Raw genomic sequence first — 27,094 nt, 5'->3', positions numbered from 1 at the left:
TAAAAGGTTGAGAGGGCTACGACAAAAACTGGATGCAGTTCGTGTACAAAACTGACAATCTCTCTCGAAGTAGCAGGGTTTCGAACGAGAACTCATCTCTTACAAAGGGATTTCATTTTTTTAACTTATTTGAACTCCATACTTTTTGTGTGTTCAAAATGTACCATTCAAAGGCACATCACAAAGGGATTTCTTCTTCTCTCATATATGGTGGACACTAGCTCACCTGATTTTTCAACCGTCGATGATGGTCGCTACTCCTACTTCCCCTAGTGCATAACCAATATCTAGCACAAGGAGAAGAAGGAGAAGCGACCCCCACAACAAAAGTGGTTCCGCGGCACGCCACGTGGTTCCGCTGTACGCCACGTGGTTCCGCTGCATGCCACGTGGGACTAATGGTCTTTCATTTTTAAATGATTGTTTTAATCAAAAACAGATCTGTTACAAAAGGGATTTCATTTTTTGAACTTATTTGAACTGAAGACTTTTTGTATATATATGTGGTCGAAGTGCATGATACCATGAAGTTAGAAAGGGCTAAACCATTCAAAAGTAGCAAACGAAGTTAGAAAGGGCTAAACCATTCAAATTTGGAAACTATAATGGCACAAACAGAAACTAGACATATATAAATTGGTCCAAGAAGTACATGATACTAGCCCAAACAGTACATAATAATAGCTACCATAGATATATATACAAGTGTTCGACGTTCAGAACACTACTCGTCTAAATCATCTAAATCAGAATGTCCACGTTCCTCGAGGTGACGCTGGCCATAGTTGACGACTCGGATCTTGCGATACAACTCGTATGAAACGTATGCATCTTTTGCTGCATACTCAATGTTGATATCATCAAGTGGGCCCTTCTCCCAAAGTTTGTGCTGATACTTTGGGAAACTGGTCTTCATATCACCATATGACTCGTCGATCAAGGCAACTGCCATATGAGCCATCGAAGTCCTGTCATGTCGAAGCCTGAATATCGTTTGGAGATCAACGAGGCAACCAGCTGGTATCTCAATACCGAAGTTGTGCCTCATCTTCAGCTTGTCGTTCCTTATGTCAACGGAAGCAAAAGTGACGCCGCTGCGAAGGAACTCCATGAGTCCTGGACAATGCTTGTCACTACTACAACAGAAACAAATTAAAATGGAACAAATGTTACATACTGCTGCAATAAGGAAACATGTTTCACTACAACTAAAGAGAAACTTATCTTTAGGATTCAAATAGAACATATGCAATGGAACCTAGAGAGATCACTACAACTATTTGAAGCGAACCAACTATGATTCCAATGGAACATATTAAACACTAGTTCATTCTAATACGATTTTTCAGATTATGGAACACTATTCCAAACAGATTGTGTTCCCCTTCAACTAATCAAAATTGTTTCACTACAACTATTTGAAGCGAACCAACTATGATTCCAATGGAACATATTAAACACTAGTTCATTCTAATACGATTTTTCAGATTATGGAACACTATTCCAATCAGATTGTGTTCCCCTTCAACTAATCAAAATTGTTTCACTACAACTATTTGAAGGGAACCAACTATGATTCCAATGGAACATATTAAACACTAGTTGATTCTAATACGATTTTTCAGATTATGGAAAACTATTCCAATTAGATTGTGCTCCCCTTCAAGTAATCAAAATTGTTTCACTACAACTATTTGAAGGGAACCAACTATGATTCCAATGGAACATATTAAACACTAGTTAATTCTAATACGATTTTTCAGATTATGAAACACTATTCCAATTAGATTGTGCTCCCCTTCAACTAATCAAAATTGTTTCACTACAACTATTTGAAGGGAACCAACTATGATTGAAACAAACAAATAAACTTATACAATGTCATTATCTTGGATCAAAGAAAGCCTCAAAACTTACCTCGCCCATTGGAAGATCAAGACATGGCTTGCGAAGCATATTTGGATGACGGCAACACCGCGTTGATCGGCCGTGTACTCCAGATCAAGCCCGAAGAACTTCTCATGATCCGCTGCGTGGTCCAACCATCGTTCCTTCAACTGTTGAAGGAAAAACGGCACCTCCCTGCTCAGGTTCGTGTACACGACACGGAGCTTCGTCGTGCCATGCGCGACCACCTCATGAAAGCTAGTTGGCATGGTGGAAGAAGAGAAGGGAAGAAGAGAGGAGAAGAACAGAGAGGGCGACGCGAGAGAGAAGAAGAACAGAGAAATGGCGACTGTATGCTTCGGTTCGTGCTTTTCATCGCCCGAAATGACGCGGGATGCAAACCGTTTGGGCCTTTAATCCCGGGTTGAGCCACCAACCGGGACTAAAGAGGTATACCAAACGGTTGCCACCACTACGGCAGGCCACGTGTTAGGCTTTTAGTCCCGGGTTCAACCACCAACCGGGACTAAAGAGGTATACCAACCGTCACCACAACCACGGCAGGCCACGTGTTAGGCCTTTAGTCCCGGGTTGAGCCACCAACCGGGACTAAAGGGGGATACGAACGGTTGCCACCACCACTGCCCGCCGCGTAGCCCTTTAGTCCCGGTTTGGGACACGAACCGGGACTAAAGGCTCCTTATGGGCCGGGACTAAAGCCTCGAGGGAGGCATTGAGAATTGGGGCGACGTGGCCGGGCCTTTAGTCCCGGCCCAGAGGCAGGCCGGGACTAAATGGTCCAGGCCAAAGGCCCGTTTTCTACTAGTGAAAGATAATCACCATGAGATGGCGTAGAACTTTGTTTTATAGAACACACAGAGGTAATCACCATGAAGTGGCGTAGACACTCGTATGGCGATTTTCATGCCATAATATGTGTGCTTTCATTTTCGCTTTGGGGTAAGCACTATCAAGTAGTGCACACCTTAATCTCATAGTATTTTGTACAACCTTGTGTTATTTAAAACACTTTGAAGGTAATCACCATGTGGTGTAGACCTCACAGTCGTGAATAAAGCATACATTGCATTAGATGCAATCCATAAGATATGTGCAAAAACTCAAAGTAGTCATATAATTTTCAAGCATAATCAACATGTAGCAATTAAAAATTGCATCTATACACATGTTGACATAAAATAAGCAGATATTACATAATACTATGTTAGAAAATACTAACAAACACATATGTACAAAAACTGAAAAAGCTAAAAGCTAATCAGAAAAAAAACCGAAACAAATGGCAATAGGTCAAAATAGAACAGCCTACTACCGTGGCCAAGCCACTTTTTTTTAATTATTGCATGCCCAACTAGCCAAGGCCTAGTGGGATGGCTCATGTCTGGCAAGCCTGTACGCTAGGACGATGGCTCTTGCACGTGGTGGACATGCATGTGTGTACCGGTGGGTGGTGGATGGATAATAATTAATGGGCATTGTTCCCATCTTCCTCCTCACATCCACCAACCATCGTTCCCATCGTTGTTCTCCATTAGCACCTTACACACTGCAGGCAGCCATTAGCACCACCACCACCAACCTTCATCACCAGTCGCATCTTCACCGACGCGAGGTCGAAGGCCCCGGCGCAGCAGGCCCCGACGCAGCATCCTCCTCCTCTGAAGAAGTTCCTCCAGGAAGGTGCGCCCCTGGCGCAACGCCGTTGGAGTGGCCATTGGCAAGTCCAAGATTCACCGGGCTCCATCGTCCCGGCCGACAGCCGGCGTGCTGCAGCACGGCCCGCGACACTATGTGCCAGCGGCGGGGCGCTGATGGGCCGGAGGAGTTGCCGGCTCCGTTGTCGAAGATGTCCCCATGTGCAGCAGTCGGTGCAGGGAGGCGCATCCTGAAGCTCGCGCTCGACGAAGAGGCGCCAGTGTCCGCGTTCATGGCGCGTGCACCAACCGTCGAGGGCAGGTGCATCCGCAGCCTGAAGCTTGTTGCAGAAGCCCCAACGGCCACTGTCTCGTGCGCCCGAGTCGGTGATGGAAGGCGCGGCGAGTCCGACTGTGCGGGCTCCGCGGGCAGCGCCGGTGGCGCGGGCTCGACCTCCTCCTGGACCTCGTAGTCCAATGGAGGAGACGACGACGGAGTCGGGCATGGCCCCCATCCGTGCACTAGGCATGGATGTGGTGGTGGAGGCGCTGCAAGTTCCGGCTCAACGGCGACGTCCATTGCGTCGTCCGTGGGCTCCATTACCTCGTCCGCGTACAGGTTTGGAGCGGCCGGTCCGGCAAGAATCCAGGTCGGGAGCGGTGCCGCCGCCGGCATGGCCGGTTCAGGCGAAGCACGAGAAGGCCCGGCACCAAAGTGAGCACCAAGGCCTTGGGCGCCATGTCCAAGCCTTGGTCCATGACGACGCCGTCCATAGAGACGGAAACCAGCCCGGCGGCCTCGGAACAGACGAAGATCACGGGTCTAGCGGTTGTGGCGGTGTAGCCCGCCCACACCATGGCGGCGACGGCGGCTCTGACGACCTCGACCGTCGTCACGAACAAGGCGCAGGAACAAGGACAGAAGACCACGAGGCATCTCTCACCTTTCCCTTTCTTCCTGTCTCAATCCTTTCCCGGCAATTGTCGCCGGCGTAATCTGCCTATGCGTGCTCTGGGCAGAGACTCGTGCTGATAACGTGTTATGATACATATTGATCGAACTGATTCTTTCATTGATGATCCAAGGATTATATACATGGGAACCGTCGCCACGAATGGATGCGTCCGATCGTGGGGGCGCGGGCGTGTCGAACGGTTGCCATAAGCAACCGACGACAATTTTCACTAGAGATGATTATCCTTAATTACAGAATTAGTTTAAATCCTAACAAGAATGACGGTCCAAACCACCCGCCCAGCAGAATGGCCGGTTCGTACCCGGCGAAGAATGTAAAAACAAATGTGCACCAGCCAAGAAACAAACCCGGGTTTCTACTGACCGTTAAGGGAATCTGCTTGCTAGATTGTGGAGTAGTCCCTTAGACTAGAGCATCTACAGCCACGCCTTGAAAATTTGACCCCTCGAACGCCCGGACGCGTGACATTGACCAGTTACGTCTTTAATTTTTTTTTTCTTCGCATCCAGCTTTTTCATATTTTATTCCTCATATCCATACAAAAGCATGTACTCCCTCCGTCTCAATATTCTTGTCTTAGATTTGTTTAGAAATGAATGTATCTAAATACTAAAACGTGAGTAGATACATTCATATCTAGACAAATCTAAAACAAAAAAAAATTAGGACGGAGGGGGTAGAATATATCCTACGTATTACTACTGATCTTCTTCCTCGTTGAAGATGGCCTGCGCCGGAGCCTGAGCCGCCTCCTTCACCTCTTGTCCTGTTGGTTCCATCAGAATTTTCCAAGAGACTGTCAAGGTCGGAGCACAGAGATTTAGTGAGATCAAAACAGGACATGGTATATGTTGGAATGGCTTGTGCTACGCCCTTCACCAACCCCTCCTTGCTTTCCTTTGCAAGGAGCTTCTCCTTCCATCCATACACTCTACCACAAATGCTACCCTTGATGTAGGAAAATGGTTTCCTCCTGGATCTACCCACATGGACAGGTAGGCCGAGATATCTTTCATTCCAATCCTCACTGTGGATCGTGAGAGCATCATTGACAGCAGTTCTGTCCTCCTCCAGCATAATGGGGCTCAACATGATTGCCGATTTCTCCAAGTTTATACATTGACCGGAGCAGTTTTCATATAAGGCGAATACCTCGTGTAGAGCTGAAGCTTCCTCCTGTCGGGCCTTAAGCAGTAGCATCGAGTCATCTGCAAAGAGCAAGTGTGACACCCGAGGTGCGCCTGAGCAGATTTGAACACCATGGATGGTTCCATTTTCCTCCGCCTCCTGCAAGAGAGTTGATAGCCCTTTCGCACATATAACAAATAGGTACGGCGAGAGAGGATCGCCTTGCTGAAGGTCCCTCGTTGGACTGAGTTGCTCTGTTAGTGTTTCGTTAATTTTGATTTGGTAGCGCACCGTGAAGACACACTTCATGATCAGATCCACCCATGGTCTGTGGAAACCAAGCTTCAGCATCATGGCTTCAAGAAAGCCCCACTCCATTCTATCATACCCCTTGCTCATATCCGCTTTAACCACAGCATATCTATCCTTCCCCTTCCTCTTGTTCATTATGTGATGTGAGACCTCATACGCGATGAGAGCATTGTCCGTGATTAATCTACCTGGGATAAATGCATTCTGGTTGTGTGAGATGATCTCCGGGAGCACTAGTTTCAACCGATTGGCAAGAACTTTGGAAATAAGCTTGTAGAGGACATTGCACAAACTTATTGGCCTGAGATCTTTGATTCGTTGTGGGTTGTTCACCTTAGGAATGAGAACCACGGCTGTAACATTCCATCCTACCCGGATTTCTCCTCCATTTAGGACCCCAAGCACCTCCTGTACGAGATGCAAAAGGTTAGGGAGGAAAAAAGAAAACTTTGCACCAGCCACGAATCGATCCCGGGTCGGTATTTTTTTTTTCTTTAAATAAGGAAACAGAAGTAAAGAACCACGCAAACCGGCTGAATACCGGCCCAAAGAACCTGACCAGCAACCCCCAAAAAAAACAGCTGAGCAGACCAGCAGAATGGTCATTTCGGATGAAACGCGAATGCGGCAAAAAATAAAAAAAAATGCACCAGCCGGGAATCGAACCCGGGTCTGTACCGTGGCAGGGTACTATTCTACCACTAGACCACTGGTGCAGACATGGTAACAAAATTAGCCGAACCAACTTAACCAGTTTGTTACCGAGTGTAAGCTAGAGGCAGCGAGAGTACCGACTGCAGGTCGGCAGTTGCAAGCACCAAATAGACAGCGCTGCAGCTCTTGCATCTTCGCCGTTCGCTCAGCGATCTCCCTCACACGTACAGTCACCAAGGAAACACAAACACACATGCGTATGTCGTTCACGCTTCACAGTACTGAGGTTGAGATATCCATCCATTCCACCCCACTCGCGGCGACGGAACGGACGTGCGCACGTACGTACGGCCGCTGTCTGTCCCCATCTTCCTGCAGGAACGCATGTACAGCAGCAGCGACGGACGCACGGCACGCAACTTCGTTCCTTGCCTAGCCAGCCAGCCAGCAACAGAGCTGGGCAGCAGCCGGAAGTGGCGGATCACACTACTGTAGAGCGGAGAGACGGCATAACAGGTAGCTTTCGACGTCTGAACACTAACACTGCCGGTGGATGGAACACGTCGCTGCAGCGTCTTTCGTGACCTGTAGCGGCCGCTGAGGCCGATCTCGCAACCCCGGACAGCTACGTCTCGACGAGTCGAGCATGCCGATCCATGGAGCTGACGGGCATGGTGGCTCATGTCGTGGAGTTTTCGGTACTTGATGGTCGATGGTGCCAAAAGCAAGGGCCATCATCTACTCCTCCTACATAATAGCTGCGGGACAGACGTGGTGCCTTGATTGGTGCGTGGCGCCTTCTCGATCTGCTCCTTGCCGCAATGTAGTGCATATAAATTTTATGAAAATTCAAATTTTATAGGCTTTGTTCAAATTTCTAGAGTAAAACATACAACTTTCGCTTCGATACATCTCCCTTTTCATACCGCTTCATAATAAATGGTATAATGATCTTCTTCTTTTTAAAAAAAACCATAGCCCTGATATGCGGCCTGTGTACATACCAGTCGTACATGGCGCCCTCAACCTTTTTCTCTTTTTGACACGTTCGATCATTTATCGACATTGTTTCCATCAAGAAAACTCTAGAAAGTGCAAAAGTTGTCGAAAATCAAAACAACTTGGCATGATGCTTTTAATTGGTCAGATAAGTTCATGAAAAAAATTTGAGGTCATTTGACGGATGCCAAAAATACCTGTTTTAAAACGAAGGCTTCTAAACATGGTGTTTTTGGGATATTCATGAAATGACTTCAACTTCTTCCGGTAAGTGGTCATGTCCATGATAGACATCCATGCTAAGTTTTAAGAAAATATAATTAAATAATAATTTAAATAAGTACTTAAAACTGTTAATTTCATTTATTCCTGTTTCCGCGCGCGACAATGGACTGGCCCAGTCAGGCACACTCCTGTGAAAATAGTCTTTAATTTGTATATGTGATGAACTATTTTCAACTTGATGAATTTTTTGTCAAATTCACGAACTTTTTTTTTCAAAAAGATGAACTTTTTTCAGTTTCGCACCATAAAGTTCACAATTAGAAAACAAATCGTGAAATTGAAAAAAATCATCGATTTGAAGAAGTTCACGAGTTTGACCAAAAATATCACGAATTTGGTAAATGTTTATGAAATTGAAAAACATTTATTCATTTGAAAAAAATCACAGATTCAAAACGTTTTCACAAATTTTAGAAAACATTCACAAATCTAAGCAAATGAAAAAGAAAAGAGAAAAAGAAGAGGAAATAAAGAAAAGTAAAAAAGAATAAAACCTAGAAAATACCAAAGAAAAGCAAACAATTCTAGACTGAGAGGATACCCAAAAAGAAGGACAAAAGAAGTAACTAGGCACAACAAGTAAGATGTCCCAGTTGGTTATACTTGGTGGAACTAAACCAAGAGGTTGGAAGTTTGAATCCTACCCCGACGGACATATTCTTTGAAAGTTAAAAGAAGGGGTCATGCCCCGCTATGTATGTTTACGTATAGTTCACACGTGCCACATATGGGGGTGGGTACGTGTGGCGGGTCTGAGATTATGCCCGCCACTTTGTCTATAGCTCTGACGGTCGTTGTATGGTATCCGTCAATGCTACTTTTTCTAATTAAAAGTGATGGATGCATGGTCGCCACGTCCGTCACTTATTTGAGTTCATCTATAATGGTTTTCTCCAATAATGTTAATGTACACGTTCTAAGTACAATATTGTACTAAGATTGTGACAAGTAATATGGACCCGAAGGAGTTGCACAATATAGAACTTACTCCCTCTCTTTACAGTGTGAGCACTTTATTAATGAATAGCTGAATGGGAAGAACTAGTCATCGATTTGAAGAAGTTCATGAATTTGACCAAAAATATCACGAATTTGGTAAATGTTTATGAAATTGAATAACATTTATTCATTTGGAAAAATTACACACATTCAAAACTTTTTCACAAATTTTAGAAAACGTTCACGAATCTAAGCAAATGAAAAAGAAAAGAGAAAAAGAAGAGGAAATGAAGAAAAGTAAAAAAGAATAAAACCTAGAAAAAATCAAAGAAAAGCAAACAATTCTAGACTGAGAGGATACCCAAAAAGAAGGACAAAAAAAATAACTAGGCACAACAAGTAAGATGTCCCAGTTGGTTATACTTGGTGGAACTAAACCAATAGGTTGGAAGTTTGAATCCTACCTCACGGACATATTCTTTGAAAGTTAAAAGAAGGGGTCATGCCCCGCTATATATGTTTACGTATAGTTCACACGTGTCACAGATGGGGGTGGGTACGTGTGGCGGGTCTGAGATTATGCCCGCCACTTTGTCTATAGCTCTGACGGTCGTTGTGTGGTATCTGTCACTGTTACTTTTTCTAATTAAAAGTGGTGGGTGCCTGGTCGCCACGTCTGTCACTTATTTGAGTTCATCTATCAGTACTAGGAAAAGGCTTGCTAATGGTGCACCTATTTTCGCTACTAATGGCGCACTATAGGTGCGCCACTAGCATCACGTCATTAGATTTTTTTACTAATGGCGCACCACAGTGCGCCATTAGTATAGCTCATGGTGCGTCATTAGTATGCCTCACAGGTGCGCCATTAGTATGCCTCTCAGGTGCGCCATTAGTATGCCTGCCAGGTGCGTCATTAGTATGCCTCTCAGGTGCGCCATTAGTATGCCTCCCAGATGCGCCATTAGTATGCCTCCCAGGTGCGCCATTAATATGCTTCCCAGGTGCGCCATTAGTATGCCTCCCAGGTGTGTCATTAGTGTAGCCCATGGTGCTCCATTAGTATCTGGTATTCTAGCATATATATGTTTTGTTTCAAAACCACAAATTCAACAGCACATAACATATATATCAAATATATAATACATAATATGTGCCCAATAGTTTTACTGATCCACAACACATAACATATATGCAAAGTTGCATAACAAATTTCATGATCCATATATCAAAACTCCATAGCATCCATACATCCAAAATTCCATAGCATCCATATATACATATAGTTCCATAGCATCCATACATACATAGCTCCATAACAAATATAGTTCCATAGCATCCATTCATTGTTCACATACAATTTTTTGAGCTAGAATATTATTTTGTTTGTATTAATATGTTACCATTATTATTTTAGATGACAAAAAAGACAACTATGGCTCCAAAGGTTTGATTTATGTCTTCACGCCACATAAGTAAACGAAGTAGAAGGGGCGCACGTTTAGGAGCTCCAGCGCGCGGTCCTTTTGAACTTCCCCTGGCAAAAGAAGCATGAATCAAAAGCGTTAGGGAAAGAAAACAGATGATTCAGAATTACAAATTTTGATACATATTGGCTTCTAACAAAACAACACCAACAATGTTTGTTACAAAATTTACGAGGTATCAAGATAAGGACTTCGCTCTGAACACCAAACAATGATTATAAAACACGCATGCGAGCAAGGAGATCGACATACCCAGGGTAGTATGGTGACGGAACAAGAAATGCATTTCCTAGATCAGCAATACAAAAGCTCAGTATTTCCATTGCAGCCGTCGCACCAGATGTTATCACCATTTGAGATGGATCAAAGGATATCGACCCTTGCATGATTTGCCTCAAGACTTGAAGATTTCTTTGTACCAACTTAATGACCATCTAGCTAATACAGGACAAGCAACAACATATTAATGCGGAAAACAGGGTGGCATCTCAGCATAATTTCTGCATGACTTGTGCCCAAAGGGGCTCATCATTAAATTTATTTTCTGATATATCAGCATGACAACACGTCTTAAAGTACGCTATATTTATCATATGATTGAAGCCTAGTGAAAGTGTGAAACAACAAAACAAAGTGCAGACAACTGGTCTCTATCTAGCCCAGGAACAAATTCTAGAGTCAAACCAACAAACAGATTACCAAGTCCTTACTCACCACAAAGGTCATTGATCCTCTTGGCCAACTCCTTGATCTCCTTCTCGTCCGTCTTGATGCTCGTGGAGCATGGCCCAAGCCCCTGTCAAGTGTCAACGGCAGCCAGAATCAGCAAACTTGAGCAGAAACCCTAGAAAGAGCACTCCACATCTCGCCTAAGCACGCCGATTTCCACCACAGAAAAGAGGCAAGCAGCACAAAATAAACAGCACCCTGTCGCCCGCATCAAAGCGCTAGCAGAATCACCGGCCCTCCCACATAGAAGCTCCTGTAGTTGGAACCAGGGATAGCAATGGGAAACGGGTGACAACAAGTGGAAATACTTTTCAACTAGTACTAATATTAGTCACTGACACGAAACCAGATTCAGTTTTGCCATTTGACTAAGAAAGAAGTACTGATCTAAATGCCTTCAATATTCAAATCTTATCATTTAGAAAACAATTGGGATATGTAAATCAACACAAGGGGTTCATACTGGGGTAAAACTTACCCCAAAACCTGTAACGTCACAGTATCTCTTTGGTGGATAAATGGATGGGGGCGACTGAATATTTAAATCTGCATAAAAACATTGTGTGAACATTATATACGCCACAACAACTTGCTTTAAATACTACAGGTGTAGACCACCTGAACAACACAAATAACTTGTTTCGCTAATGTCAAGTTTTTATTTCTATTATCCAGCTTTATACTCTAACTGAGAAACACAAGTTCATATAAGAGCTATCTAATCACCTTAGCAGTGGAAGCTACTGATTCAGAAGCTATGAATATTAGACATAAAGCCAAGAACCTATTGATTGATTCTATTAGCATGGGATTCTGGGAAGCACGAGCTCGGAACCAACTTCCCGAAAATTACTCACTTTAAATTGAAGGAAAAAAAATGAGCTGAAAGTTTGTATTTTGTAACATAAGAAGAAGCAATTCGCAATCCAAATGCTGCTACTATTAGCACACACCAGAAACAGAAAAAAAAAATAGTATAATACAGTCCCAATTAGAATGAATTCCTGGCCACCACAAGTTTCTAGGCCTAGATCGAGCGGATAATCAATTTGGTCTTGATGAAACACATCAATGAACTACAATCGCAGGAGTCCACCAACCGAGAAACACATCAATGAACCCGGTGAAATTCACGCTAGAGCTTACCTCCAGCTCCAGCATGAGTATGACCTGCGCGTATACCTTGTCGATGTCCGCCTCCGCCTGCCAAAATCCCCCCATAAAAAAATAGCTGACCGACTTGAATTTCGGAGCACACAAAAGGCCGAGGAAATTGTACGAAAGCGGGAGGGAAATTGAGCAAGGGGAGTGGGTGGGGGGTAAGCGGGCACCTTGAGCTCGATGTTGATGACCCGACAGAGCAGCTTGGGCGGCAGATCGTAGAGGCGCATCTGGTTGCCGGCGACCTGGTTCATGGAGGCCTCCACCTAGAAAACCAAAGAAACAACGCGAGAGCAAGGAAATTCAGCGCGCGAACCGAAGCAAAAGGACCTCCCCGCGCCAAATCGCGAGGCGGGGGTGGAATTAAGCGAGGAGGAAGGGAGGCGGGCTTGACCGACCTGCTCGATGTGCCCCTGCGGGAAGTAGAAGACGAGGTCCCCGACGCGCGAGGCAGTGACGAGCGGGCCGGCGCAGGCGTGCGAGAGCTCGTCGTAGAGCGGATCCCCTGCTCGGAAAACCAGTACCGCTAAGCGTCAGGACCAACGAGGAGGAGTGGGAGGAGGATTACGGGCGCGCTGGTCAGATCCAGAAGCTCACGTACCTACGGAGGGTGCCTGCGGCATCGCCATGGCGGGTGGCGGCATCTCGTGCTTCTGCTGGCCGGCGGCGCGGCGCGAGGAACCCTAGCTGCGGCTGCGCGAGGAGGTTGCGGGGAGGGAGCGAGGGGTGGGAGATGGAGGAAAGGGGAAGCGAGAGGAGGGGCAGAGAGATTTTTTTTTTTTCAAAACTACTAATGGCGCACCACCTACATATGTGCCATTAGTAACCCTGGTTACTAATGGCGCACCTCCTCTGGTGCGCCATTAGTAGTTCCGCAAAAAAAATAGTAGTGGCGCATCACCAAGAGATGCGCCATTAGTAACACTGGTTACTAATGGCGCACTAGCTGTGGTGCGCCATTAGTAGTTTGTAAAAAAACAAAAAAAAATTTATAGTAGTGGCGCATTACTAACAGATGCTCGTGCGCCATTAGTAGTGTTGCAAAAAAATAAAAATAAAAATAATATAGTAGTGGCGCACCGAGTGTGTGGTGCGCCATTAGTGTCCATCACACTAATGGCACACCTCACATGGTGCGCCACTACTATATAGTAGTGGCGCACTGCTTGTGTGATGCGCCATTAGTATCTATATCATCTATAGCCCTTTTCCTAATAGTGTATAATGCTTTTTCTAATAATGTTAATGTACACGTTCTAAGTACAATATTGTACTAAGGTTGTGACAAGTAATATGGATCGGAAGGAATTGCACAATATAGAACTTACTCCCTTTCTTTACAGTGTGAGCACTTTATTAATGAATAGCCGAATTAGAAGAACTAGAAGATGCCTCGAGCATTGCTGCAGAAACATTGCTAAAAAATAAAAAAATAGTTATTGTAAAAAAAACTAATGAAAAACGAATGTAAGCTTAAAAGCAATAAAATACAAAACGTATAAAAAGGAGAGAAAATTATAGTTACAATGTAATTTCTAACAAAATATGAAGGATGAACTCTAATGCGAAAAATTACTCCCTCCAGTCTTTTTTACTCTGCATATTTGAATTGTATCAAGTCAAACTTTATAAAGTTTGATCAAATATATATTAAAAAATATCAACATCTACAGTACCAAATACACATTTCATGAAACTACATTTTCTAATGAATCTAACAATATTAATTTGACATTGTGAATGTTGATATATGTTTCTATAAATTTGATCAAAGTAGAGATACTTTGACTTCGGACAAAGCTAATATGCAGACTAAAAAGGACCGGAGGGAGTACTTAAGATTAATATGCATGAATTGATGATGTGGCACCATTGCATGCGTAGAGTAATGTAAAAGATGTTATTTATGTCTTACATGCATACTTGCTTATGTGTCATGGTTGCATGGTTAGGAAAATTAGGTAGCGGGTTGTAGCTATTTAGGATGTGATTCTTTTTATTCACGATCTAAATTATGGGGTCCTCAATAAATGATGAAAATTTGAGGAATTCATGTCAAACCTTTGATTATGTTTTTATTTCATCTATTTTGGCATTGAATGTGCAGTGAAACTATGAGTTTTCGAGTTCTATTGTCGCGTAGAAGCAATTCTATCTAGAAACAAAGGCAACGCATGCTTGACCATCATTTTTTCTGTCAAACAAACATATTATTATAGGATGCCAAGAAAAGCATGGGATTGTTAATTACCTCGTCGACAGCCTGGGCGTTCTCCGTACCACGATGAAAAATGCATTTCAAGATATCCAAGGAATCCCTGACAGCAATCAAGCCATAGTCCTCCTTCTAAAAAAAAAAGGCCTTTACTCCTGTGAAGTCTACCGATGCATTAACGATCCGTGCATCATGGGATGAGAATAATGGCGTTAGAGCAACTCTAACAGACCCCGTATCCGTCCCTGACCCGTAAAACAATCGTCAAAATGCGAGTACGGGCCGGAAAGTCTGCCTGACCAGATACCACATCCCGTCCCGGCCCGTAAAAATTTTTGGGGGGCGCGGCAAATTCCCGACCCCAACCCGGTAAAACGCAGGTTTTCCCCTCGCGGTTGTGGTGCCCTGCATCACAGAGAAGTAGTTGGCGGTAGGGACATTTCAGCCCACGCTCTTTTCCCCCTCCTTCCGCCGCCGCCCGCCGCCGGCGATTCCGGCCATATCTGTAGGCGAGCCGCTGCACGGCCTCTCCGGATCCGGCGAGAAGAGTCGCCCCCCGCCGCCGCCGCCGCCGGGGATCGACCACCGTCGAGCGCACCCCCTCGTCGCCGCCCGGGATCACCCGTCACCGGTTAGTCCCTTTTTTGTGATTTTTGCGAGCTGTGCGAGAAGATGGAGTTGACCCCGTGCGAGAAGTTCTTACTTTCTGATTCGTCCGATTCAGACGACTCGGATGTTGAGACCATGCTTGCCAAATTTCCGCAACAAACATTAGTCATGGCGCTTGCCGTGAAGGAGCATGAAGACGAGCACCGGAAGAGGAGGCGAGGATCGACTGTCGGGCATTTGTGCATTCTTCGGAATCGCCATCTTGGGAACAAGATGTTGATCCAAGACTTTCGCGGAGAATCCTACATATCCTTCGCACCTCTTCCGGAGAAGGTACTGAATGCGCCGATCCCTCTTTGTGAAACTTGTTCAAGCTTGTGAGGCAAATTGCCGATATTTTACTCAAAGAAGGAATGTCGCGGGCTTAAAGGGATTTAGTGCATATAAAAAAATCTCCGCAGCTATGCGGGTGATTGCATATGGCGTTCCGGCTGACTATGCCGATGAGTATCTTCGCATTGGTGAAGATAGCACAATTGAGTTTGTGCGTAGATTTGCGAAAGTGATCATCCGTGTCTTCGGTCCTGAGTATCTTCGGGCATCCAATGAAGATGACACAAAGAAATTGATGGCATCTAATGAGAGGAGAGGTTGGCCTGTCATGCTAGGTAGCATTGATTGTATGCATTGGAATTTAAAAAATTTCCCCAAGGTTTGGCAAGGAATGTATTGTGGCAAGTCTCGTGATGCAACAATTGTGCTAGAGGCCGTAGCATCCGAGGATTTATGGATTTGGCATTGCTTTTTTGTATGCCGGGCACTCTCAATGATATCAATGTGTTGCAACAGTCTCATTTGTTTGCTAGGCTTGCTAGCGGTGATGCTCGTGATTGCAACTACACTATTATTGGGCATGAATATACAAAGGGGTACTATCTTGCAGATGGTATATACCCTCCTTGGTGTACATTTGATAAGAGCATCAAAGAACCCAAAAAAACAATGTGAATTTCCAAGGATGCAAGAGGCAACCCGTAAAGACATTGAAAGAGCATTCGGTATTTTGCAATCTAGGTTTACCATTGTCCGTGGTCCTGCTCGTTTTTGGATAAGAAAACCTTGAAGAACATCATGACATGCTGTGTTATCCTGCACAATATGATTCTTGAAGATGAGAGAGGATTGAACTTAGAATTCTTTAACGACAATGTGGGTAGCCGTTTCAAACCAGCTAGATACCCTAACTGCATTAGAGCTTTTCTTCAGACACACAAGGAGATTGAAAATGCAGACACCCACTTTCAACTTCAGAAAGATCTCATTGAGCACCATTGGCAAAGGGCTGAACAGTGACTTATTTTTGTATTCATTTGTATTTGTATTCATGACAAGTTTTGTATTGCACTATTTAAGTTTGCTACTGTTATTTGAATAATTATTTGTAATGCGGATGATTATTGTATTATGTTTGATTCGAATAATTCAGTTTATTTTTTATTGTTGAATTAAGTTGTATTTGATATTTGCGGGCTGATGATATGCGGGATGCAGCGACGCAAAAAGCAGACCCTGCAAAGCCGACCCAAAAAAAGTATATTCCGCGAAAATACTTTTTTACGAATCCGTTTGGAGGATCTGCATCTGTGCTAGCCCAGACCAGACCGCAAAAACTATTTTGCGCGAACTGCAAACGCGTTTTGCGGACCGGCGGAATGCGGGGTGTGCTAAAGTTGCTCTTAGATGTCCCTGGTATCCTCGCATGAAGTATATCACGTCGGTCCTAGTTGATCTGGACAAGAAATTAGACAAGTTGAAGTCGGATAAAAAAACGCGGATGCGATGGTGATTGAGATTTTGGTTTCACAGCTAACACTCTGATGTGTTGAGCATGTGATGTTGCCAGAGCCCAGAGCCACAGAAGTTTATCTGTGACCGTGAGATCCGAGGAAGATACTGGTGAGTTGGACTTGGAGCGATGGCCGTCGTCATCGCTCGGGTACTTGCACCACCGGAAGTTAAAAATGTCGATGGCCCGCAACCGTCGGCATAAGCCCGAATACTGCCGGCATATGGCATCAGCAGTTATTCCATCCGCATTGACCTGTCAGACTGTCAGCATAGACACATATGACATCGGCTTAAGGCTGGCCATAGTAAAAAATAACTTAAATAGTACTCCTTCCATTTTTAAATATAAGTTCTTTTTAAGAGATTTCACTAAGAGACATATGAAGCAAAATGAATGAACCTACAATGTAAAATATGTATATACATATTCGTATGTTGTCCCCTAGTGAAATCTTTAAAAACAATTATATTTAGGAACGGAGGAAGTATCATGTACTTGAAACTAACAAACATGCTGATGTGATAGATAATTAAAGAAAAAGAAAGAAGATTAAAGTAACATACGATAAACACCGTAACATGTTAAATACTATGCTACTACTACCCCCGTCACGGTTTAGAAGACACAGTTAAGTTTACGTGCATTTTCATAATAGACAAGGTTTAAGACGCACTGCATTTACTCCTAGCTTCTAATTAGTACTTTGTTGTACTACTTTTATATGCATGCGTAGTGTGAATGTTATTTTTTTAACTCATTTCACAGCCAATCAATAATCACCTAGGGTTCTAGAGAATTTTCATGCACACCTTCTAAACCATGACAGATGAAGTAATATGTGTCATGTATGTCAATAAATAAGATCATTTATAATACTAGTTTATGATAATATGCATTGTGAATTATAATATCATACAACAATATCACATATTATTATACGATACTCTTCACTATGATCAGGGTAAGGGAGGCCGTCGGAACAGATACCTCGTTGGCAAAGAAAAGATGACACAACCACATGGACACGTGCTCACGACCAGGGGTAGTCACCTGGCACGCTATGCCTATAATAAGATCAAAACTATGCCGATGAAAGTTGGCATAGCACATCCACGTGGCTGCTCCTCGTCGTGGACACATATCACCAATTAAGAGCTATCACGTAGCCGTCGGCATAGATTTTAAACTATAATATGGTTTCCAAAATATTAACACATTAGTAACGAAACATTAATAATCTCCTTTAGCTAAGAGCCACACAAATCTAAGGAAAATCTCTATGTATTCTTTAAGGAGACTGGTATAAATCAGTCGGTTGAAAATCATACCCCTAGTCAGCCGTCAGATCAGTGTGTCAGTGGCCGTTAGATGCAGCCACGCAAATGCAGTAGCACGTCGAGTGACAGCTTCAATCCAGCACGGTTGGCATCCCACATAGCTCCATTGCAATAGTGTGGGGCACCCATAGCTCCAACGCAGCATCGACAGCGTCCAGCGAAGTTTCATTGTAGCCTCGGCGAAGCTCCAACGCGCAACAGCGGCCAACAAAACTCCATTGCAGTTTCGATGAAGCTTAATTGCAGCCCCGACTATCCTTTCCTGCGGCCCCGCATTGCTCCACTTTAACTCCGGCGAAGCGCCAGCGCAGCACCAACGGCGGGCCGGCGTAACTCCATCACATCACCAAAACGGCCACAATGATGCTCAGGGGCGGAGCTGCATTTTTATTTACCCTGTTGCACCTTTGCTAATTTAACCTGATGCATCCATGCACATGTTTGATCCAAGTGCTAAAGTACCAGTGCAAAACAACTTGACCCTGTTGCCAGTGCAACATGGTAGCTGCATGCAGATCCGCCCCTGGATGCTCCATTTTTCAGCTTGAGTGCAGCACCGTGCGACCTGGCGGTGCTCCCTGAGGACGCGCTCCACCCCCATGATGTCCTCATCCACCTCGACGGGCAGGGAGCCGACTAGGACCTCGAGGGGGAGGCCCTGGAGATGGCAGATGATACGGAAGAGGACGATTGAAGCTTGCGAGGCAACAATACTTAGAGCTTATGAGGCAGCAGGGGCAGCGGTGCTTAGAGCTATCCATGACCATGGCGAAGAGAGTTGTAGGAGAGAGAGGCGCACAACAGAACGAAAGGGGGTGGTGGGAAAATCAGTGGATCTCATGAGATGATGGGATAAGGCTGGGTAGTGGGTCGATCTAGCGGGACGCGTGGCGTTCTTTGGAGACGGTTTACGCGAGACACAAAATTAATCGGTTGATTTAAAACGTTTTTCATTCTTCAACATATTAATATTCACACTATCTTCAATTCCACATTTATTTGGATTGGAGCCATGGACGTTGTCGCCACTCGAGTTCTTGATGGCCTTGCGCGACGCTCCTTATGAGACAGTCGGGGAGGGTGGATGTGGCTCTCATCCTCGTCTTAATGCAGGACGGTGATGATCAAACGTTGCGTCGCCTCGTCCAGCAACTCCCACCACACGTCAATGAACAGGCCGTCGAACTTCGGTGGCCGTGACAGGCCGAGGCCAGGGCCAGGGACGCTCCTTACGAGACAGTCGGGGAGGGTGGATGTGGTTCTCATCCTCGTCTTAATGCATGACCGTGATGATCAAATGTTGCATCGCCTCGTCCAGCAACTCCCAACCCACATCGGTTAACAACAAGCCGTCGAACTTGGGCGGCCGTGACAGGCCGAGGCCGGGGCCAGGGCCAGGGACGCTCCTTACGAGACAAGCGGGGAGGGTGGATGTGGTTCTCATCCTCGTCTTAATGCAGGACTGCGGTGATCAAACATTGTGTCGCCTCGTGCAGCGACTCCCACTCCACATCGGTAAACAAGCCCTCGAACTTCGGTGGCCGTGGCAAGCCAGGGCCGGGGTTGCCTTCACCGGACGCTTCTTCCGTCGACCACAGAGATTGATGGTGGAATCGTTTGTTCGAGATTATTGGGATTGGAGATTCGGTGAGGGGTATATATGGACATAAGATCGATCTGTGTGTGTATGTCCGAGTCGAGCCGATCGCCCTATTCCGTTCAGTTGTCGGAACGGACTACATACCGTTATATACCATATACTGTACCAAAAAGTCGTAACTCTAGCTGCAATCTTGCAGTACCTTATACCAAAAGGTCGTATACTCATATAGTGTATCAAAGGGCCGTAGCAAGTTATTGCACATCTAAATGACTAAATAAATCATAAAAAAAACACCTACACAAATCTTCACGTAAGATCAATGATATGTATAGTATTTAGATATGCAATATTTATGTTACATTTAGCTGTGTTTTAGCAAAACCAATAGTTATAATTTCTGTCTGCAGTACGTGTTTTACACAGAGTTTAAAGACTAAGCCATTGGCTCAGAGTGAATTTTCTTGGCGGCGTCGCGCTGCGCCTGCACGTCCATGTCGACGTCGATGGTGTCCGTGGACTCGGCCCTGTACTTGTACCGGCGGGCGAGCACGGCGAAGACGAGGCAGTTGGCGGCGGCGAGCAGCGTGAGGAAGGCGTAGTAGTAGTCGAGGTGCGAGGCGTTGAGGTCGTTGGTCACCCAGGGGCTCCCCCGCTCGCGCGTCACCCGCGTCACCAGCGACAGGATGAAGCTGCTGAGGACGTTGCCCACGCCGTACGCCGTCAGGGACAGCGCCGTGCCCAGGCTCTTCATGCTCTCCGGCGCCTGGTCGTAGAAGAACTCGATCTTGCCCACCACCAGGAACGCGTCCGCCAGGCCCATCAGCACGAACTGCGGCAGGAGGACGAAGATGCTCAGCCGGAGCTCGCCGCCGGTCCCGTCCGTCCCGTGGCTCCGTGCGTAGCTCAGCCGCCGGCTCTCGATCAGCGACGCCGTCCCCATGGTCAGCACCTGGACCAGCATCCCGATGCCCATCCGCGTCAGGAGGCTGATCCCCCTCGGGTTCTTGGTGTGCCTCCGCACGGCCTTGACGAAGAGCCGGTCGTACACCACGATGACGACGAGCATGGTGAGCGTGACGAACGCCCCGAGGCTGGCCGGCGGGATCTCGAAGCTTCCCGGGCCCATGTGCCGGTTCATGGTGGTGCCCTGCTTCACGAAAAGGGTGTTGGTCTGTGCGATGAGCGTGCACGGCACGAACATGGTCACCAGTAGAGGGATCAGCTTCACTATCTGCTTCGTCTCCTCCACCTCCGTCACCGTGCACAGGCTCCACTTCGCCGCGGAGGACGAGCCATCGGCTTCCTTCACGGCGGCCTTGTTGAGGAACTTCATGGAGTTGGTGGAGTCCATCCGGAATTTATGTTTCTTGGTGTACGCCTCGAGCTCCAGCTCGTGCAGCTCCTTGGCGTCGGCCGGCACGGGAAGGCGCCACTTGCGGACCGCGGCGCCGACGACCTTGCCCATGCGCGTGAAGGCGCTGCCCTGCGGCAGCTTGTGGCGGTACACGGGCGTGCCGGCGAGGAAGATGACGATGGAGGCGACGAGGCCGAGCGTGGGGATGCCGTAGCCGATGGACCAGCTGACGTTGTCCTGGAGGTAGACGAGGACGGTGGAGGAGAAGAGGATGCCCACGAAGATGGTGAACATCCACCAGTTGAAGAAGGAGAGCTTGTGGGACTTCTCGCGAGGGTCGAAGTCGTCGAACTGGTCGGCGCCGATGGTGGAGATGTTGGGCTTGGTGCCGCCGTTGCCCAGGGCGATGATGTACAGCCCGCCGAAGTAGATGCCCACCTGCAGCGCCGACGCCGGCGGGCAGACTTTGCCGACGCACTCCGGCGGCTTCAGCGCTCCCACCGACACGGACAATGTCAACAGCAGCATTCCCTGCATCAGTGACAACCACGTCAGTTCATTAAAGCATCTCCAACAACCGCGCTAAACTAGAGCCGCGCCGCAAATTTGACCGTTTTAGCACGCGCGCAACGCGACGGGTGGCTCCAGCGGGCGCGCAAAAACGGCGCACGCGGCATATGCAGTTCAGCGCGCTGGCCGAAACGCAATCGCGCGCCGCTTATTTGCTGCGCCCACTCCCGCGCGCTCGCTCTCCCACTTCCACCCTCCATCCGGCCACACCACCGCCGCCGCCCGCGCGCCCCAGCGACCGTTCAGGCACTTTCCCGACCTATCCCGCGCCGCCGCGCTTCCGCCCCACCCCCTCCTAGTCCCGCCGGCCCTCGCGCGCCTCCGTCGTCCGAGGAACAGCGCCCGAGGGCTCGCTGCCGCGCCGCGCCGCGCCCGTAAGGTGTTCGACAAAACGCCTACAAGGTATGTATTGCTCAAACTTCATGAATTTGGTGCATTATTTGTTGTACTGAACGATAAACTATTTGTTTGAGTTGTAATGACTATTTATTGTTGATTTATTTTATTTGTTTGATCATTTTTGCTTTTCTTTTTTGAAATGTATATATGGTTTGTGCGTGCTGCGCGCGCTGCATTATAGCGCGGCCGTTGAAGCCAGTGCCGGCGGTCGCGCTAAACCAGCCAAAGCGCGCGCGACAAACAGGTTTTTTGCGCGCGGCACGAAGCATTGAAGAAGCTCTTACCTCGTTTCTAAAGTAGTAGTAGTAAACTACACTTCAGATTTTTATATGTAGACAAGTATAAATAACCACAATAAATCATTGTACAAGTATTTGAAATGTAAATAACCACACAGTTTTGCTAAAACACATCTATAACATAAGTATTACACATCTAAGTCACTGTCTATATCATTGATCTTACGTAAAGATTCATCGATGTATTTTCTTTTTTTTTTTCCTTTTTATGATTGATTCAGCCATTTAAGTGTATAATAACTGTCACATTTAGATGTGTCCTAGACAAACCCTATAACCACAAAAACATGTGAAGATCATGGATTAGTTTTTCATGACATAGTTTCTATGCAACTTAATAAATTAGTTTTTTTATTGTAGCATATGGTCAATAATAAGATGATTGATTAGGACAAAGTATACATAATTTGTATCTCAGATGGTTAGGTTTCTTGTGATGAAACAAAACATCAAGATTTAAGTCTTAAACTTGACATTTTACTGAATTTATTTTACTCATACGGATGATGCACCGATTATATATATACTTCCTTCGTTTGATTTACTCTACGTATAAAATTTATTTGGGTCAAAATAGGTAAAGTTTGACCAAATCTATCTTAAAAAATATCAACAGCTACTATACAAAAGTATGAAAAATAATTTCATGGTGCATCTAATGTAATAATTGATTTCTTATTGTGAATGTTGTTAGTTTTTCTTATATAGTTGGTCAAATTTTGTGAAGTTTGACTTTAGAAAAAATTTATATGCAGATAAAAAAGGGACGGAGGGAGTTCCAACACTTTTGTTTTTGGTGTTGATAGGTGGGCTGCTGATACATCTGTTTGAGCGATTGGGACATAGGGGTTAGCATCTGATGAACATTATTAAGGTCTGGTATACCATTGGACGTGTTACCTATTGTTGAGTACAAAGCAAGTTTCTTGTCCTCTGATGGATAGCCATTTCCGCACATATGCCGCCATTTAAGATGGAGTAGCTTACAGTACATATACGGCACTTCTTTTTCTCAGAGTTTCATAGGTTGGCTGCTAACAATCGCCAATGATGTTGGTCTAATTTAAAGTCGTAATTAACCGCTAGTTAGCACCTAATGAACATTCAGGTAAAAATTACTCCCTCCGTTTTTAAATATAAATGTGTTCAAAGATTATACTATGAACCACATATGAATCTATATAGACATACTTTATAATATATTTTCATTTATTTTAATCCGTATGTAGTCCATAATGAAATCTCTTAAAAGACTTATGTTTAGGAACGGAGTAAGTATATACCATTGGACTTGTTACCCATATATTTTTTAGTTGGGTGTTACATATATTTTTTAGTTGGGTGTTACGAGTAGTACAAAGCAAGTTTCTTGTCCTCTGTGATGGAAATCCATTTTGGCACATGCCGCCATCTATAGGTGCGCAAGTTGTCAATGATTGTACTAGTAATGACTGATATGCTACTAAAAGGACATGCAAGACGTGACAATTTAGTCGCGCAACAAGTCTTGTGCACTGACTTTTCACCAGCGCATGGAAATTGGCTTAGGCTGGTCATACAAAGACATGCACTGGTATTCACTTGGTTAGTATCTACTCACATGGAATAAAAGGAAAATTCGCCCACAATTATTGCACCACTACTCCACTGATTACTCCGTGTAATAGTAGTAGCAGATATCGCTCTCCATGGCAATTCAACGTTTGAAATGTTTTTAAGCCGCAAACAAACCAGTTGTTAGATGGTTATATGTAGGAGGACAGTGATATGGAGCGAACGGTCCGCGTCAGGCACCACTCACCGGGACACTTTAATGGTCTCCTATTCCAATAAATGTGGCCGAACGTACGTACATAAATTTCGCATGAAGTGGTACATCATGCCACGTGCACGTATGGGTCAAACTATGAACGCATTTAATTGTTTTTTTTTTTTGCGGGGAGCATGTCACTGAATTCGTGAGGATAAAGGTCTTGTGGCCAGTCAAAACCTACCGAGCACGTGCAGTGACTTCAATAAGCAGATAGATATGCATGCGTGCACTCCTGGTGCTGGCTAGACGATAGGGTCGCACTAGATACGTAGTAGGTCCACTCGTCGAGTCAAGATTACGGACCTCAAACCTCCCATCAACCCGTTGGGTTACTGATCAGTCATAAAAAAAATCAATTCAGTATATCTGCCTCAAACATCTAAACTGATCTACATGTATCATATTTATCTTAAATATTACGGATGCCCCGTGCATATCCGGTCAGTCCGTCATGTAGGACGCGACCTCATTCTGGATCATCTTTTTTCTTTTTTTATTCATTTTTTTCTCTTTCTTTTTCTTCATTAATTACGTGCAAACGAGACATATGAGAAGAAAGATGTGGTTGCATAAATAAAAAAATAAGAATTCAAAACAGACACGTCTGGTAATTGAACGGTTCTGTTCGCCATCGTTTAATGGGCCGGAATTGTAAGTTTCGACCGTAGTAGGTGCTCTAAAACGGCTACCTCTGGTCGATCGTGTAGTCCACATACATAGTACTCCCTTCGTTTTAAATATAAGTCTTTTAAAAGATTTCATTAGAAGTCTACATACAAAACAAAATAAGTGATTTTACACTTTAAAGTATGTCTATATACATCCGTATGTAGTCTATTAGTGGAATCTCTATAAAGACTTATATTTAGAAACGGAGGGAATACTCTATAGAGTGTGGAGTCAAGAAATACGACCACATGCACGTCAACATCGATGGATCGATCTCTCGGGCTGGTGCGCCGGTCACGATCTGGACCAGTACGTCAAGGAAGGGCCAAGCCAAGAAAAGATAATAGGTAGACATCTCAGACGGATATCCATCTCGTCCGTATCCGACCATCGCCGGCCATCCCGGCAACGGGAAGGGATCAGCCATAGTGGTGGAGTACGTACGACTCGTTCATCTGCCCATACGTACGTACTACCACTGAATCCAAGCTCAAGCTAGCATCCATCCACGCCAATCCGAGCTTGGCAGCAAGCTCCTAGCTGTGTGTGGTCGTGTCATGCTTGGAGTCCTCACCTCTTTGGAGTACCATATGTAATTTTGTGTGTGTGTGTCTCGTGGCTAGGGAGTAAGGAGCTAGCTACTCGCTACTCGCCAGCCTCTAATTTTCTGTGGCACGGCACGGACGGACCAAACGTATATACGACACAAATCCCGATCGTACTCTCTCAAAGACTCCGCCGTAATCGCTGCCAGATCATCCATGACATGGCTGCATGCAGCGACGTCTTCCGACGGCGCATATGCTACATATATGTAATTTAAGTGATCAGCTGCCTGATTAATTTATAGAAGGAGAGTTAATTACCGAAAATGCTAGACCTACTAAATCTTACAGTACTTATGTTTACTAAACCTTTCAACTAATTTAAATATGCCCCCCTGATTTTTAGGGGTGGGTGGGCCTCATTCTCCTCTTAATCCAACCAATGATTGTCAAGTCAGACTATCCCGTAAACTTACGTAAACATTTACGTAGATGTAGCATTGCTCGTTAATTACCATGAGGTAGATGGCGGAGCCGACGACGAAGGTCCAGTACCGGCCGAGGTAGGCGTCGGCGACGTAGGCGCCGAGCAGGGGCGTGAGGAAGACGGTGCCAGACCAGTTGGTGACGTTGTTGGACGCCTCCACCGTGCCCTGGTGCATCTTCTCCGTCAGGTAGATGAAGAGGTTCGCCGCGATGCCGTAGTAGGCCATGCGCTCGAACAGCTCGTACACTGCAAGCAATTCGCATCAGCCCTAGCTAGCTATGAGATGGACCGGCTGAGACCTGAGAATGAACACTACAGTACAGCAGCAATCATGCATGTGTGCATTGATTGGCTTGGCATATATACATGATACATGTACGTACCTACGATGAAGGTGCAGGCGGTCCAGCCGCCCCTCTTGGAGCGGAGCACGGGGTTGCCCCGGAGGTCCACCGACCCGTCCTGCGTGTACTCCTGCCCGCCGGCGCCGGCGCCGGTGCCGTCCTCCAAAGCCAAGCTCTGCTTCGCCACCGCCATGGCTACCTGAACGCTAGCTCACTCTCTAGCTAGCTAGCTAGTCTCTATTTGCACTCTTCGTGGCCGGCTGCAGGTGCAGGCAGGTATATGTCGATCTCCCCCGACCTTCAAGTAGAGCTGCCTGCGCTAGGCTGCTAACCCATCGCTGGTGACGGGACCTCCATTTATAGACTTGGTAGTACCAGCGCTGCTACTCTCTAGCGTCGTCCCCCACCACCGATGAGTCGGGCTTGATGTGGCCTCGATCGGTCGACAACTTGTACGGGGCACCGGCACCACGGCGTTGTCATCACTTTGTCAGCTAGTACTACTAGTCTCTTTTGTTAGCTGCAGCTTGCTCTCCTCCCTCATAGTCCTGGCTATACCTAGGCATGGACAGCCCGGCCTGGCCGGCCCGAAAATCCCGGGCCGGACTGGGCCTATTTGTCACATCGAGCTGGGCTTTGGCCAGAAAGTTGAGCCTGATGGCCACGTCAGGCAGGGCCCTATCAAAAAATAAAGGTAAGCCGGAGTTGGGCCGGGCCGGTCGGGCCAAGTCGGGCTTTTTTTGTTTCAGGCCGGCCTTGGGCCCAAAATTCAGGCCCGATGGTCTGGC

The 27,094-nt window shown here is 45.9% G+C and overlaps 3 protein-coding genes, 1 long non-coding RNA gene and 1 other non-coding gene across 5 annotated transcripts; 1 reads left to right on the top strand and 4 right to left on the bottom strand.

The window, feature by feature from the left end:
• Positions 1-3,550: 3,550 nt before the first annotated feature.
• LOC123447371 lies at positions 3,551-4,040 on the top strand. The gene has a single exon (XM_045123969.1). The coding sequence runs from the start codon at positions 3,698-3,700 to the stop codon at positions 4,013-4,015; it is 318 nt and encodes a 105-aa protein (XP_044979904.1). The 5' UTR covers positions 3,551-3,697; the 3' UTR covers positions 4,016-4,040.
• Positions 4,041-6,604: 2,564 nt separating this feature from the next.
• On the bottom strand, positions 6,605-6,675 carry TRNAG-GCC. Its single transcript has one exon. It is a non-coding gene; the product is annotated as a tRNA-Gly (tRNA).
• Positions 6,676-10,127: 3,452 nt separating this feature from the next.
• Positions 10,128-10,662, bottom strand: LOC123447370. The gene is made up of 2 exons (XR_006631496.1): positions 10,576-10,662; positions 10,128-10,373 (listed from the first exon to the last, which is right to left on the bottom strand). It is a non-coding gene; the product is annotated as an uncharacterized LOC123447370 (long non-coding RNA).
• Positions 10,663-10,717: 55 nt separating this feature from the next.
• LOC123447369 (auxin response factor 4-like) lies at positions 10,718-12,857 on the bottom strand. The gene is made up of 7 exons (XM_045123968.1): positions 12,815-12,857; positions 12,612-12,718; positions 12,384-12,479; positions 12,163-12,255; positions 11,531-11,644; positions 11,038-11,119; positions 10,718-10,761 (listed from the first exon to the last, which is right to left on the bottom strand). Exons 1-7 carry the CDS (start codon positions 12,855-12,857, stop codon positions 10,718-10,720), a joined length of 579 nt encoding a protein of 192 aa, XP_044979903.1.
• A 7,337-nt stretch (positions 12,858-20,194) lies between these two features.
• On the bottom strand, positions 20,195-26,707 carry LOC123449837 (protein NRT1/ PTR FAMILY 5.2-like). The gene is made up of 3 exons (XM_045127180.1): positions 26,346-26,707; positions 25,991-26,208; positions 20,195-21,711 (listed from the first exon to the last, which is right to left on the bottom strand). The coding sequence occupies exons 1-3, from the start codon at positions 26,497-26,499 to the stop codon at positions 20,260-20,262; spliced, it is 1,824 nt and encodes a 607-aa protein (XP_044983115.1). The 5' UTR covers positions 26,500-26,707; the 3' UTR covers positions 20,195-20,259.
• Between the last annotated feature and the right edge of the window lie 387 nt (positions 26,708-27,094).

This window comes from Hordeum vulgare, chromosome 4H (genome assembly GCF_904849725.1).
Source record: "Hordeum vulgare subsp. vulgare chromosome 4H, MorexV3_pseudomolecules_assembly, whole genome shotgun sequence".
NCBI lineage: Eukaryota > Viridiplantae > Streptophyta > Magnoliopsida > Poales > Poaceae > Hordeum > Hordeum vulgare.
This window is presented reverse-complemented; position numbering and strand designations above follow the sequence as displayed.

Coding starts and splice junctions, on each gene's coding strand:
- LOC123447371 (XM_045123969.1), top strand. CDS start 3,698: ATGTGCCAGCGGCGGGGCGCTGATGGGCCGGAGGAGTTGCCGGCTCCG.
- LOC123449837 (XM_045127180.1), bottom strand. CDS start 26,499: ATGGCGGTGGCGAAGCAGAGCTTGGCTTTGGAGGACGGCACCGGCGCC. Junction 26,209..26,345: donor CGCCTGCACCTTCATCGTAG/GTACGTACATGT, acceptor AATTGCTTGCAG/TGTACGAGCTGTTCGAGCGC. Junction 21,712..25,990: donor GCTCCGCCATCTACCTCATG/GTAATTAACGAG, acceptor TCACTGATGCAG/GGAATGCTGCTGTTGACATT.
- LOC123447369 (XM_045123968.1), bottom strand. CDS start 12,857: ATGCCGCCACCCGCCATGGCGATGCCGCAGGCACCCTCCGTAG. Junction 12,480..12,611: donor CGCAGGGGCACATCGAGCAG/GTCGGTCAAGCC, acceptor TTGGTTTTCTAG/GTGGAGGCCTCCATGAACCA. Junction 11,120..11,530: donor GTGACGTTACAGGTTTTGGG/GTAAGTTTTACC, acceptor GACACTTGACAG/GGGCTTGGGCCATGCTCCAC.